The 15,295-nt window shown below is 39.6% G+C and overlaps 1 protein-coding gene across 3 annotated transcripts in view; it reads right to left on the bottom strand.

Annotated features, from left to right (window-relative positions):
* The window catches only part of ADAM12 (ADAM metallopeptidase domain 12), a 188,676-nt gene that overhangs the window by 8,821 nt on the left and 164,560 nt on the right, over positions 1–15,295 (bottom strand). For all 3 annotated transcript variants that reach the window (XM_075504351.1, XM_075504350.1, XM_075504352.1), the window contains 7 exons: positions 10,172–10,280; positions 9,866–10,064; positions 7,317–7,394; positions 4,955–5,063; positions 1,699–1,834; positions 953–1,061; positions 314–496 (listed from right to left, as the gene is read on the bottom strand). In XM_075504351.1, the coding sequence (XP_075360466.1) occupies positions 314–496; positions 953–1,061; positions 1,699–1,834; positions 4,955–5,063; positions 7,317–7,394; positions 9,866–10,064; positions 10,172–10,280 (923 nt within the window). The remainder of the gene's footprint in view (positions 1–313; positions 497–952; positions 1,062–1,698; positions 1,835–4,954; positions 5,064–7,316; positions 7,395–9,865; positions 10,065–10,171; positions 10,281–15,295) is intronic.

Raw genomic sequence — 15,295 nt, 5'->3', positions numbered from 1 at the left:
TGTGTTTGCCTGTAATATGGAGCTCGTTTATTCTGTTGTGTCTTTTGAGTGGTGAAAAGAGAGTGCAGGATCCAAAATTTTAGGATCACAGCCTCAGTCGGCATAAACCAATATAACCTTCATGAGCAAAATGGGGACTTAAGTTATCTTTATGAAATTACCTAGACCACATTTCGAAACTTGTACAAAGGAAATACTGCGGAAAAAGGCCAGTATGAAAGACGAGAAAACACTTCATTCCTATTCACCACATGCAGATACTCACACACTAAATATTAAATAGAAGAGAAGCTAAAAGAAAATCGGTGGTTACCTGGGCGAACCTCAGCGAAGGGGTAGCTGGCAAGGGTCTCTCAGGCACAGCATGATGACATGGCAGCTGGGGAAGGGGTGGAAGGACTCGCTGCGGTGTTTTTAATGGTGGCAAATCGTGTGTCTTCACGGGGTTACTAATGTCAATGATCTGATACGGCAGCGGTCTTCTTGGACCATCTCTCTAGGAAAGCAACCCCACCCCAATGAAAAAGTTATAAACATCAAGAGCTGACATAAGCAACTCTTAACATAGATAAAATTTATGTTGTTCACTTGCTTTTCTGTTCTACTCTGCTTTCGTCTACCTCCAACACCTCTGCAACCAGAGAAGCAATTAACAGCTTCCAGAGTCCTACTCAAGCACTAATCCTTCACCGTTTAGCTGTAGTGTTCTGGTGTAAGCCGGCTGGCTCTATCCTGGAGACTAAGCTATTGCTTTTCTGCACTTGACATCTCTACCTGTCTAAAACTTAGAAGCCATAAGTGTATTTTGAAGCCTATGTCTCCCATTTTACATATTGTTAGTTCTACACAATATTAAGGTCATGTAATAACTGTGTTATAATAAATTACTTAAATGAGATCCACAATATATAGTATGCTTCCCCCCCCGCCTTTAAAACTATTTAGGACTCACTTTTTGTATGTTTGTATTTTGTGGCTTCATGATGACATTTTTACTGAGAGACGTGGTATGAACATGATTAGGCTCAGATGAACTGGAAGGTCTTGCTGGACTCACAGACCTGCAATACAAACATGTATTTATTGAACACAACATTCTACTTCATAGCATTTTTTTAAAAACAGCAGCCTCTCTTCAGAATGAGATTTTGTATGGACTTTCTGACTTTTTATAGTAAACAAGGAAAGTAAAAATTGTCTAGTGCTCCTGCAAGAATAAAAATAAATATTGATTTTTTGGAAACCAGTAGTCTGTTAAATTAGCTTCTGCAATCTGTGGAAATGCAGCTTTGTAACACCCAAGAGACTATTCTAATGAATCTAGCATTTAAACAGTAATGACCTCAAATATGAAAGTTTCAGCTCACTCATCTGAGTTTAGATAAAAGGCCATGCAATGTAATGAAACTATTTCAAGCAAATGAAAAGAAAGGCAATACTTGCTTCACTTTTTAGTTTTTTATCACAAAAGAAGAGAGGTATATAGTTAAACCAAAACCTACATTATTTACTGACAAGCAATAAAGTTAAACTAAACCAGGAAAAACACTGCGGTTAATACTTGGTGAATATTTTTAAGGCTGGCTCTTTCTAACGTATTCACACCGTTCTGTGATGAACGTCGAGATGAGAGCTGCCACGTTTACAGCTACTTTCTACTAACATCTATTAGAGTATAATTAGGGCAAAGGATCATACCTTAGTTTCTCTATTGTTGTCTTTTTACTTGTAAACAACCATCTCATGAAAGTCTTCCTTTTCAGATACGTGATTGATCCAGCAAAGATAAGGCACAGAATGGTTATCAACACTCCTACGGTTAAACTCTTATTATCTGCAACAAAGCACATTGAGTTAACTTCTGTCAAGAGCCATCTTTACTGAAATGCGTTATGTGGATGGAGCAGGACATTGCTGCCTGGCCCGGGCTTCTAGCTGCAATGCAGGTGAAGTGAATAAACTATGAATTAGAGATTAGTAAACTCTTATTTCTTCTAGCCTGATGCTTGAATTTTGTTCTGTTTTAAAGTTACTTAACATTGGGGAAAAATTGGTCAAAATATAACGTTGTAGGTCCCTTGTAGTCAGTTGTAGTCAGATATCTGGGTCCAAACATGAACATCTCCATGTACTCTCTCTGCAGCTATGTTCAGGTCCTGCTTAGGTTGTCACCTGCAATAGGTTGTCACCTGGGGCCATAAGGTGCATGGGCTGTTGGCCTCATCCAGGCCCCCACAGAGTGACGGCTGTAGCAATGCCGACTGGCACCTTCTTCATGGGCTGCCTGCTGCCAGGGTGGGAGGGAGACAGGGGCCGAGAGGGAGAGAAAAGGGACAGAAATGCCTAGATCATGGCTTGGTAAAGTGCAAACTTTTAAACATTCTGTCCCTCAAACTTTAGTAGTAACCCTAGCTCCTTTGTAACCACATTTTAAGGGTTTCATTGTGCTTTAGCCTTGGGGAAACAGTCTGAAATCTGGACTACGGTGGTCCAGCCCAGATGGCTGTCGAGTCAAATCTGGAGGCAAGCAAGGAGCCGAAGGAAAGCCTTCAGCAATGGTGCTGTGTGCTCTCAGAGGGATGCTCTGCTTAGCGAGGGGCTGCAGCCTTCTGTACTTGTTCCAGTTTTCAGAGTGCTTTAAGTACCTTGCTGGGACCTAAGTGAGGCACAATAGTGAGATGAACCCTGACTAGATGACTTGCAGCTGAAAGAAAGCCTTATTCTTAGGAAGAGCTAAGCATCGTTATGGATATGTGATATGATCATTGCCTGGAGGAGAGGATGTTGTGATTCTTCAGGACTGCTGACCTAAAAAATGCACACTCCCACAGTAGGAGAAACATCTTTAATCTTTGCTCTGGTAACCTATCATCACTGTCTCGGTCTTATCCTGATTGATTTTCAGCCAGCTGGCTCTCATCTACTGGCCTGAGCTCACTCGGATGCTGGTGAACACAGCCAGCAACACTGACTGAGCAAACTACCTGTGGGGCTCGATGGGGCATGAAGTGCTACGCATCTTACCTTATAGCACCGCGGAATAATAAATCCCTCACCACCTCTAAAAGATTAATAAAATTAATAAGATAAGATTATGCAATTTAAATGAATTAACTTCTCTACCTAACTATTAAATATTTAAGGCTTCTTTGTAAGAAAAATATAGAGTGTCAACCACATACATACATTTATTCAAAGTCATCTGGGTAAAATCAGTTACTAAATACTAATGAGACCATGTGCCTTGTTTGACTAAGATGAAAGTATTTCATTGAGCTAATCCTTCTGTAATTTGATTTAGAGATGTGCAAACTACTCGGATCATAATCCAAACCACCCCATCAAGTGTTCATGTTTAAATCCAAGTGTCAGCGATAGAAAATTAGGTCCTCTAGCAATTCCCATATTTGTTTATTCCCAGTATTACTGACTGTAGCACTGTCTTTTGAGAAAAATGGTGAAACTACCACACTGTATTAAACTATTGTTAAAACAATTTTCTGCTAAATTGAAGAGTCAGCTTCCAAAACACAAAATGCAAGAATTATCAAAGATGTCCTATATTTGTCTTCTCCAGTTAGTGTTGTCTATGCAGCACATTATTATAATATATTTTGTAGCTCCCTAGATAGTTAGCTTTCAGGTAAGCTGAAAAAGGACGATGACGCTTTAGAGCAAATCTTAAAAGAAAACATTTAACACACAAGTAATCACACTTGTTCAGTGCCTGAGCACAGTTTCTTTGCTATCTTACTGACTGGTAGGTATTTAAAAAAAAAGATCTTTCAACAGTGAAATCATAATGTGAAGCTTTGTCATGGAAATGACTGTGATGTCATAAATCCAGTATTACAGTTCACTGCAGGATCTGGCATGCAGAGAATACAATCCATTTGGGTTTCAAATAGCATTATTCATATGAAAACATGCAGATCATTTTCCAGCAAGTTTTAGTTTATATATGTATATGTGAGTAGACTGCTTGTCCTGTCCCTTGCTCAGACATAAATCAGAAACATCTCTATGGAAGTCACTAAAGTTACAGTACTCTGGAGAAAAATTGGCATATGATGATTATCAAATGCTATAAAATTCACAATGTGTAGAAATAATTCTTTCTGAGGTTGGCCAAAGGTGAAGTAAGATACTATAGCCAGTGTTCTGCAGCCCGAATGAGGGAAAATAGAAATACAATATATAGAAAATGCACGTCTCCTACTACTGTCATATGTGAGGGTGACTTCTGGTAAATGTGTGGAAGCTATCTATAAAATGTAGTTTTAATCTGATAGGGTCAGAAATCTGCTCTTTTCCACAATACAAAAGACTCTCCTTAGAAGCACCATATCAAATATATTTTTGATTTTTGATTATGCAATAATTTTGCATTTCTAATCATTGCAATATCCACTCTCCAGTAGGCGCACAACTACAGAAGCAGGTTATGTGTACAATAAGGTAGTTCTGTCCTGGCACACTCAGAGGTAGTTCTGTCCTGACACACTCAGTGGAGAAGGCAGGAGCTTGGCATATCTCAAGGTGAATCCAAGAGTACTGCAACATTCATCTACCATGGCAACAGGATTAGCTCAAGGGTGGGAGTTAGCTCCCCATCCTCAGCTTAAATCAATACCATTTCCTACTTATTGCAGTGAGCTACTCAACTTGACCACATATCTTAAAGGCAAAGGAAGGCAAAGGAAGGCAAAGGAAGGCAAAGGAAGGAGAACCCACCCGGACCACTGTGCCTTTAGTTATGCACAAGGATTGATACACTCAGCTAGCCTTGGTTTTGCTTCACTAAATTTTCGAGTCGGTGCCAATGCGTTTGGATTAAGCTATTCGATTTGCCGACTTATTTCCCAATCTTGTAAACTCATTAATTACAAGACAACACTTTGTATTTCCGCTCTTTATCACGGAAACAACAAGTAAAGCATGAATTACTGCTAACCTGCTTGCCTAATTGGTCCGCTGTCCGTGCTGCCACCAAACCCTGGCTTGTCACAGTAGGGGGGGGCCCAGTCAGCCTCGCAGTGACAGTTCTTTTTATTGTTGCAGACCTGGAAAACAAGACAAATGACCTAACATGAAAAGGATTACTCTATACATCTGAGAACAGCAGTGGCTGATAAGGCCTCCTAATCAGATAGTGACACATCTGAAAGAAATAAAACTTAGAGAAGAAAAGAGATGTACTGGTATCTGCCTATTGGCACGACTAAGATGGCATAGGGCAACTCGAAGTGCAAGACACCATGGAGCAACAGGGATACTAAAAAAGCATTATTTATTTGGCAGGTAATCGTTTGAGTTGCACCGGCTGACAACTTCAATAATATAAGGATAATCACACAACTCTTAAGTCTTATTTGCTCTTTGCCTCCAGCAGCAACATTATCTGCTTTCTGACTTCTGTTCCTTCTGCCTTCATAGGAACAAGAGCCTCTCTACGCTGTTAACGCTGTAAAGCTTTGTCAGCCCACTCAAACACTCCTATCCATCAAGGGCTTGCGCTAGCCTGCATACTGATTTTTCCACTGCTCAGATCCCCCAGCTCTAAGATGAACCAGTTGCTGGAAGGACATGTGCAACTGGAATCAGGGCTGAGGAAACCCTCCCTTCGATATCACACCTGCACTGTCTATAAAGATACAGTCCTCAGTGTTCTGGTGCTTTTAGTCTGAGCTAAGGAACAACTAGCAAGACCTGATTTACCAAATGCTCCCTGCAGAATACGAGAGCTCCAAAGGACTGGAGCCCATCATTAACATCAGCCTGTTCCCGCAGCACGGAGCAGAAGGAGCCGGTAGACTCATGGCTCTTTCTTCAGGAGGTCCCACAGCCCCAGACACCCATCAAAAGAACGGCTGCTTTTGATTTCCTTTTGCAAGGAAATCAAAAACTCAAGCCAACCACCCAAGCCCAAAACCCAAGCCCACCACCTTGGGTGGTGGAACCCAATTCCACCACCCAAGCAGTGGCTATGTGACTAATACAGAGGCTAAAGCTCCATGCTGTATCGACAGAATACATGAACTGAATGGGCCAAAAACGTTGTTGCACTGGAGAGAGATGGCACAGTCACATGTAGATGCTCAAACTGATTTTTAAATAAAGTTTTTGGGCTTAGGGCTAGTTGTCAATATGGTCCTAAATTCTGTGCTAACACTCATCATCACCGATCTACCACCACCATGGAGAAACCACGCAACAGATTAATAAATGGGTGTCTCAGTAAGACACTAGTTAGTTCACAGGAGTTTGCAAATATGCATTTTTTCTGGCAAGGTCAGCTGGCAGGCTCTCACAAAGATTACACTGGCTGCGTCTGCAGAGTATTAAAATATTCACATAGCTTAGACTGGCTATGGTCATGAAAAATGAAAAAAAAAAAAGACTTTTCAAAGAGAGCAAGATAATTAAAAATATGATTCGTTAAGCATTATTTTTTTAAATTAAAGCACTACAGGAGTTCCCATGTACAATTTCGCAGGGTCATTTTTTGCTACTCAGGAGTCACCAGAGGGTCTCCATCGTACCGACATAAAGATGCCAGTCTAAGCTGGTGCTCATTCCAGCACAACGATAACACGCAGCACCATCGACACTGCACAGGTTTTCAAATGCGGGATGATAAAATAAGTTAAAGCAAATTAAAATCCCTTCTCAGGAGAGGGCAGAGAATTTCCTATGGCTCTTCCAATGTGGTTGCCACAGCTTTTCACAGAAACAAACAGATCGTCAGCAATCAAGGTTAATAAGGCATAGCTTGACATGATTAACATTTTCATAATATAAATTAGGTTTCAAACCACTCTGATATTATTAACTGATATAATAAAATTTTTCATTCTGCACCACTTTCATACCATGAAACTCATCAATATGGTTTTACTTTATTTTAATACTTTCGGAAATGCTTTTCCATTTGACTCTCAATTCAAATGCATATTTTAACTTCTCTGTATCCACACAGAAACTGTATTTTTTGAAATGTTAATGCGAATTCTTCATGAAGGACGGTTAGACTTAAAATTGCTTTGAGGATGACGAAATTCCTTTTTATCACAGACTGTTAATTAAGAACAAGATAATTACTACTTGAGAAATATTTCTTTGTTAAATAAAAACAATTTCATTTCTTGCAGTTCGTATAAGGGACACCGAAAATGGAAATACATAAGAAAATAGTATTCCAGTGACTTTGACTGATATATTACAAACAATCATAGATCCCAGAGCTATTACATAAAATGATTTATTGTCCAGTGTTTATTGCCTGATTGTAAAAAAAGCGTTCCTATAATGCTTACTCCACGTCCATGGCACTTTGTTGCACATTTATGTACACCAAAAACACTTGTATTCTGGCACTGGCGATTAAGGCAAATCTGCAAAATAAGAGAAAAGGAGTTTCAATAGGGACAGAACTGCTGGTGCTCACAAAGCATCATGCTCCTCTCTACCTCCCTCATCCATCAATGGTTCTTTTAGCAGTTAAAGATTTCCCAATACACATGCTGCATTGACACCTTAAATTGACAAAAAGATAAGGACACCAGAATTAGGTGTCATCTTCTTAGGCCTTTGTAAGTCTTTTAGGTCCAAATCTGTGGAAGTTGAATTCTGCTCTCGATCGGCCTCCTGGCCAATACCGAATTTCAGACATAATTCATATTCGGTCGATACGTTGAGCTTGTGTAAGTCAACGCTCACAGTTTCACTGAAGTGGAACTAGTGCTGAGCCACTGGGGTTTGGGGTTTTTTTTCAGCCGATTTAAAAACCAGCAATTTGAATTTTTCAGGGCTAGGAATGCACTGAGCAGGATTCTTCCACGCACCGGATCTGACTGCATTCATGTCTTCACAGCAGCAGACAGTTCCTCGATGAAAGGTTCAGGTCCCCTCATGGTGTAAATTAGCGTAGTTCTGTTTATATCAATAGTGCCATACTTTTTCATGCTACTACAGAACTTGGACCCAGGAGAGCCTGAATATTTAACTGAGGTCATTGATATATACGGGCTCATCATTGTTCTTCAGCAAAACTGAGACCTTTCTAAGAGTTTTCCCAAGCTAAACAATTTTTTTGGTGTCAAATATAAACCAACCATATTTAAAGTGTAATAATAATCTTATAGGAAATGGAAGTAAACAAATAGCATATGCAAAGTAATAAAATCCAAATTTTTTTGTTTTCCAGTCATTACAGGTAAACTTTACTCTGCCAATATAGCTGAAAATTGAGGTAAAGCAAGATTAGCACCATCTAATAATATCATCAAACAAACAACTGACTGATGAAGATGTCAGTAATGAGAAATTATCCTACTCAAAACTGAAAAAAGAAGACATTAGGACTGGAGTAACTGTTACTATGCTTTGTTGACCAAAAAAAAAAAAAAGGCAAAAAAAAAGCACTGCACAATTTTGCTCATGTTTAACTGCAGTTCAGTTCAGTAGTACTAGAAGTCAGTCACAATAATTAGCATTAAGCAGGGAATAGTGTTGAAGGAGACGACAGGGATGCTTAATCAGGGCACTTATCCCCTGGGGAGAAGGAAAAATAGAAAGGAAATTAGAGTGAATTGGCATCAACATGCACGCATGTAGAGAATATGGTCTGATTACAGCAGTATTCACAATTCAAATATTCATAGTGCAGTAGCACACAGAATTTTGATCACATTAAAATGGCTGCATTTCAAATTGTGTATCTGCAGCTTAGAAAACTCAAGAATATTTAAATTCATATTCTTAATCCATAATACAAACGCACTAATGTCCTCAGAGTAAAACATACAATTTCATAAGTATTAGCCTGTGTATTCTATAGTATGTATGTGTATGATTAGATAGATTAGAAAGATTAAATACTCATTAGTAAAACATAATGGGGTGCTTTCCCAGCGTTGAATTTTCTTTGAAAAGACGTTTTATAACAGATTGAGTTAGAAATGTTGTAAGGGTTGTTTTCCTGTAACAGAACTGTCGTTTCACTAGGGACGTATTTTAAACCTGTTCCCAATGCAGTGTGATAATCCAACATAATTCAAAAGCATTCAGAAATTCAGAGGCTTGCTTGAATTTACCACAAATTATCAAAGCACTTTTTTTTTTTTTTTTCCTTTTTGCAAGTAATCCACTGAGGGTATGGAAACCTTCATCATTTCAATAGTTCTTGGACTCCTTTCCATTCCTCCCTGCCTGTAAACTCATGGCTGTCTCCCATCTTTCTCTGTTCCTTTTCTCACAAAAGAAAACTAAGAATGAGACAGCCATATGAAATTTGGACTACGTTCACATCAGATAATTCACAATTCACATTTTGCAAAATATGATTGCAAAAATCACTTTTGGTGGCTGAACACCAATGGGTTTATATTTTTCTAATAGCGCCTAGAGAGAGACCTTTTCCTGCAAGAAAAAAAAAAAAGAGGGGGGAACCATTATCAGCAGATATAATACATTTTGAAACCTAAAGTGAAGCTAATGACAATTTTGCAATGCCATAGACACTGGGAAAGTGAATCTCCTCAGAAATTCATCAACGATCCTGTAACATATTTGCTGTACTTATTTTGCAGAAAACCTCTAGCCTACATGGACAGATACTTGGGACTGTCCTCAAAAAATCGGTTATAAACTTAGGCAACTTGCATTGCATCTGCAAATCTCTAATCCAGAACAGTGGCCAAAAGAAGAAGGGAGTAAAAATCTGACTCAGTGTGAGCATGAGAAACAATTCTTTTGTGGGGAAAAAAAAAAATCCCAAAGCAAAACCCAGTCAGTTTAGCACAAAATACTTTGCAGCATGAGGGCAGTGATGTTCTCCTTGTTTGGGAGTATTTCAGAACCTTACTTTTCCATCTTCACACTTGGTTCCTGACAGCACAAGACCAGGATCGGGCATATCATCACCCAAATACACGTGGGTTCCACGACACAGAATCTTGCCACCTTCCTGAAGCGGGATATTAGTTTCTATGGAAACAGCATTGGTACCAATTACAGGTCGATTTGCTCCCCCTTGACACTGAATTTTTCCACACTTAGCATCTCTGAAGGAAATAAACAAACCGAAAAATTAGTTAAATAATTGTAAATGTTACAAGCCCTCTTCCCACCACCCTTGCCTTGTCCCTGTGTTTGCAGGGAGAGGCCCTACCTGGGTTCACATTTAGCAAAGGAGCTCTTGGAGTCTTTGCCACAGTTGCCGTAAGGATCACCTGCAGAATTGACTCTCTCAAAGCAGATCCCAGGAGCAGGTTTCGCACCTGAAACAAAACCTAATCAGAACTTTCATCTCGTACAAGGTGGTTTTAATAATTTTCTTTGAGCTCCACTGATGCTTTAGGGGAAGGTAAGATGTGATCTGCATATTGATGAAGCACAACAAAACAGTTGTGCTGGATCAGCATGCTAATTGAAGAGCCTGCATGTGTGGGTTTTCCACTGTTATTTGTCTCTCTTGGCAATGCTGAGCAATAGACAATGCAGAACTCATTCTCTTTCAGAATTTCTCTAGATGATATCCCTCTTGTGAATCCTCCTAGGACACAAAAACTTTTAGCAAATGCCAACTCTAGTTTGGTGAAGAAAGACAAAGGCCAGCTGGTAAGTTCACTCCCTTCGTTTTACAGGAGTCCACATGATTCTAGCGAGAGCCCAAGAGCTGAAGCCAAAGAAAATACTTTTCAAGAAAGGCCTTTTTAAGTATAGTTCAGAATAACAAGAAACCAGAAAAAATCCAGTTGCAAACTGGAGTGCGATGTGACTGTAAAAACACGAACAAACACGAACACATCACACGGCAAAGAGAATATGCTGCTGTTAGCTCAAGCTAATGTACTGAGGAGAGGAAGAGAACCCATCCCCACCTTAATCCTCAGTAAATTCACTCCTGAAAGACTGACTTGAAGGAAGGGTCATTTGGACCATGGTGGTAGAAGTAGGAATCTGGGAAGACAGGCAGCATCTGGTTCTTATCTACCATAACCTTTTATGATGGAGACATGTCCTAACAGCAAAGGAACTTCCCTGATGGGAGTAGTACTGGAAATGTTTGTGCAGACAGATTACTCATCCCTATGTTTTAGAAGTTAAAAGGTACTGTTAGAACATCTATTTTAATGTCTTATACAGACAATCTCCTGTCCATTTTTTCCCAGATTAGGACCAAGTATTGAATATCTTCTAGGGGAAGATACATGCATTCATCTGAAATGTCTAAGAGGTGGAGGATCTACTTCCCTGGTTTGACTGTTGCAATGATTAAGTAGTGCAGGTATGAGAATTTAATCCCTTTGTTCTAAAGTGAAGGGTGGCTTTGATTTCCAGCCAATAGTTGCTGCTCTTCCTTTGTAAGATTAAGAGGCCCTTTGCTAGGGCCCTTTACTAGCCCATATTTTCTTTCCATGAAGATAATTAATAGCACAATCGAGTCATTGTCAACATTTCAACTACTCCAATAGACAGCCTTGCTTTGAGGAGACGACGTCGTAAGGAGATACGCTGGCTAAAACTCTTAACAGAGATCTGTTAGACACATTTTTGTCCTTTTGATAGATCAGCCAAACTAAAACAAAAAGAACTGGCAACAAATGATGTGATAGCCTAAAGGCTGAGAATATACCATTTCTACAGTGTTCCCTGATCTTTAACAGAGGCAGAATATCTGAGTTAACATTACATTTTTTTTCAAATGTTTTGAGCCAATTCCAAGTGTGCATGCCTCTAACTGTGGGTAAAACATATCATTTATTTAAACCATCCTGAAGATTTCATTTGAAAGCCTTCAAAGAGGAAGAAGGTTTAAAAAAAAGGGGGGGGGGGGGAGTGTCAAATTCCTGGAGAAGAAAATACAAATATGATTGTAAAACTTCCAGTTAGTGTGGATCTTTTCACTAATAACTCAAGGATTAAAGCTTCAATTAATTATCCGCATTTCACAGTCAGAAGCTTGTCTAATACTATATACTGCTGAACAGCAATCTAATGCTATTAAGGACAAAATATTAAAACTTGGAGAGGCTTAAGATGGCACCCTCTTTTCCTTCTAACATTTTTACATACTGAAGCTGGAAAACTCAGAAAGAAAGGCACAGAAAGAACAGAATATGAGCTGCTGGCTCCCTGGAGAGCAGGACAAGAGCTTGAAATTCTTTGGAAGATTATGATCAAGCTTGCTGAGTTCAGAATATTTCTCAAATCTGGAACTATTAAAAGGGACTCGCAGGATTCTTTCACTTCTTTTCATTAAACCACAAGCAATAATCAAAAAATCAACAAAAGCATCCAGACAAGGCACTGTGCAAAAAGCAAAAGTAAAATTTCCATTTTCAGCATGCAGATTCCTGCTCGTCTTCCCAGGGCAGGCACATTAACTATTCAGCTTGATACAAACATTAACATGTGCATATACTATGCCAGCTTTAGAAGGGAAGGGGCGGGAAGGAAAAAAAGATGCTGTAAGCAAGACGCCAAGTAAAACTGCTTTTTCTCCCACATCTGCAAAGACCGACTTGCTCAGACCTACCTCGCCAAAGGAATAAGCCCCCCCCCATCTACCGTGATCATACGCAATTGCTATGGGTCTCGGTTTTTTTCTTGGCCGGGAGCCTTGTGCCCCAACTAGTTCAGGCAATGGTGCATCGTCGCAATGACTGGAGGCTTCCTTGGAGATGTGTCGGCAGCAGCCCAGAGCACAGCCGCACTTTCCCCGGAGTGGTGTGTGCCTCCAAAAGCTGCCAAAAGCAAAATGAATGCTCATGTCCTGTGTTTTAGCTGTAAGTGACCTAACAAAGACTTATTAAAAAATTGCTGTTAAAGGGAGAAAGGGCTCACTGAAATCCTAAGAGAGTTTAAGGTAGTTATCTTCCTCTTTCACCTGGCGAAACTTTTTTTGTTTGGTTGGTTTTTTTGCATGTAGAAGTCAAGCGTGCTACACATGATGGAAAGCAGCTTGCAGGAAGAAGAACACATCTGCAGCATCCTTGCAGGGCTCAGACAGTGAGCTTTAACTCCAACCAATAATTCTTGACAAGAAAACAGATCTCTCGGAGTACAAAAAAATGCTCCCCTGCCAGGCTCGGAGCAGTCTGTGTATGAAAACACCTGGTACCCAATGATCAGCTGCAGCTTGGAAACCAAAATCTAGCTTCAATTTCTGCCTTTGGTATCAAACCAAAACACGTTGTTGCTTGGGATTCGGATGGCTGTTCCCTCTCTCGACTGGTTTCTCACAATATTTGGACTTTTTTATAGATGAAAACATATCAGAGTGTAAGAAGCTGAACAGATGGAGCTCCCAAGTTAAAAGGAGGTTTTCAGAGGATGCTTAAGGAAGAGAATTGTAATGTTGTGTTTCTGGAGGAAACCCATTTATCATGATTGCCCTATATAAACTGAAGCAGAAAGTCCTGTCTTTCTCTATTTTGCTACCTCTACAGGCAAAGGCAAAATGACTTGTGAAAGAATTCCAGTGGTTATTAAGTGTTTTAGGCTGGACGAGCAGAGTTTATTTCACTTTGCTATTGATAATTATAGTATTGTGACCCTGTAATTAAGGTCCTGTCAGCCTTTCCATGTCAAGCCTTATTCAAGGGATTAAATCGGCCGTTTGAAACTGCAGAAGGTCAAAGCTCACCACTGCAGTTGTCAGCCTGGAGACTTTTTTTTTCTCCAAATGTGTATATTGATAAGCCCACTTCTTCCCTATACGGTTGCAAAAAAAGAGATGTTCTACATTTTTGGAAGTGATATAGAAATGCTGTGTCATTTCAGATCAGTGCAAGACCTGCTGCAATGCGAAAATACCATCACAATCGCCCAAAAGAGAAGAGAGAAATTTCTGACCATGGTGCTGATTCCAAGAAGAGAAAAACACCCGTTATCAGGCTGACAGCAGAAAAGAAAGATATTTCAATTCAGTTCCCAACATCATTGTCTCAAGACTTGTTTAAAAAAAATTATACAGTGATTATGGATGTGGAGGGGAAAAAAAACCCAACCTCCGAGTAACAGACTGGAGTTCTGTTGCTCAGGCTATGCCAACTAGCACCACAAACAACTGCATAAATAAATATAAGCATAAAAATACAGTTCTCTGTCATGTGATTTGCACCTGGATTTTATATCTCATTTGTTTTACTGCACTGATGATGCAAAGCAAACTTTCCACAAGCTGCCCTTGGCCTCTCTCTTCAGCTTGCTGATCCCTGTTGTTAAGTCTGCGCAAGAGCGAGATGGGGTTGAGCTGTTATTTTCTGCATTTAAGGAGTATGCTAGCTCCCACTACCTCTGAGAATACGGCTTAACGCCTTTCACATCCCCATAAGAAAAGGCCTGGCCATAAATCTGTGATGATCAAAATCGTTTGATTTTAATGAATTCAAATCTTTACAATGCTTGGATAAATCAGTATTTTTGCAAAAAAACCAGTTAGCAATGGTTTGGTCAGCTAACTTAGCTGGGAAGCCCATCTATTTTGCCTATAGGGTTGTACCTGGAAAAAACTGCAAAGCTCTTACACCAGTGTCAGGCCTTTGTAACAAATATTGGCATTAAAATTAAGATTGTTCCTGCCTAAACAAATGGCCATGTCTATGCAACAAATTTAAGTATGTTCTAATTATTAAGTCAATGCTTGCCACTGGCTCCCCCAAATCATTTCTTTTTTCCTTCTTGGGGAAAAGTAGGAAAACACATGGACAAACATCTCTTTTCCTTCCCTAAAGAATAATTTTCTCGTCAATGTAGAAAAAGCCATGAGTCTAAAGCTGAGAATTGTCTATTTCTTGGTAATCAATAATTTCTCTCTCTTAAATAGCTTTATCTGTGTATCCAGTTGCTCCCGGCAAATGCCAATGGAGTACCAGACATTACACAGATGCATTACCATCGACGTGTCTTTCAGTCACACTACTATCAATAGGTCAGATCAGTGCAATTTGATATTTTTGAATATGGAAAACAAAAGGTCACAAGCGATTCATGCCTGTTGCTCCTTAAAGAGAAAAATGACATGAATTAAGGTGAGGGAGAGAGTAGAGAAATTTGTGTGTTCTGGGATTGAACTTGGTCTTTAAGAGGAATTTATGGGTATTTTCAGAGACTGTCCCCAGGTGCTCCTCCCCTCTTTCACACCAAGCTTTCCACGCTATTGCAGATAGGGAATAGCAAAAAATATTCCCCTATTTGATTTGAATTTATCCCTCGAAAGTAACAAAAAACCCCAAGGAAATGCAAGTACTTCTTTCTGGAAACAGGTTCCTATTGCTCAGCCTAATGT

The sequence above is a fragment of the Mycteria americana genome, chromosome 6, assembly GCF_035582795.1.
Source record: "Mycteria americana isolate JAX WOST 10 ecotype Jacksonville Zoo and Gardens chromosome 6, USCA_MyAme_1.0, whole genome shotgun sequence".
Lineage (NCBI taxonomy): Eukaryota > Metazoa > Chordata > Aves > Ciconiiformes > Ciconiidae > Mycteria > Mycteria americana.
The sequence above is the reverse complement of the archived record's forward strand: the minus strand, read 5'-3'. Positions and strand labels throughout refer to the sequence as shown.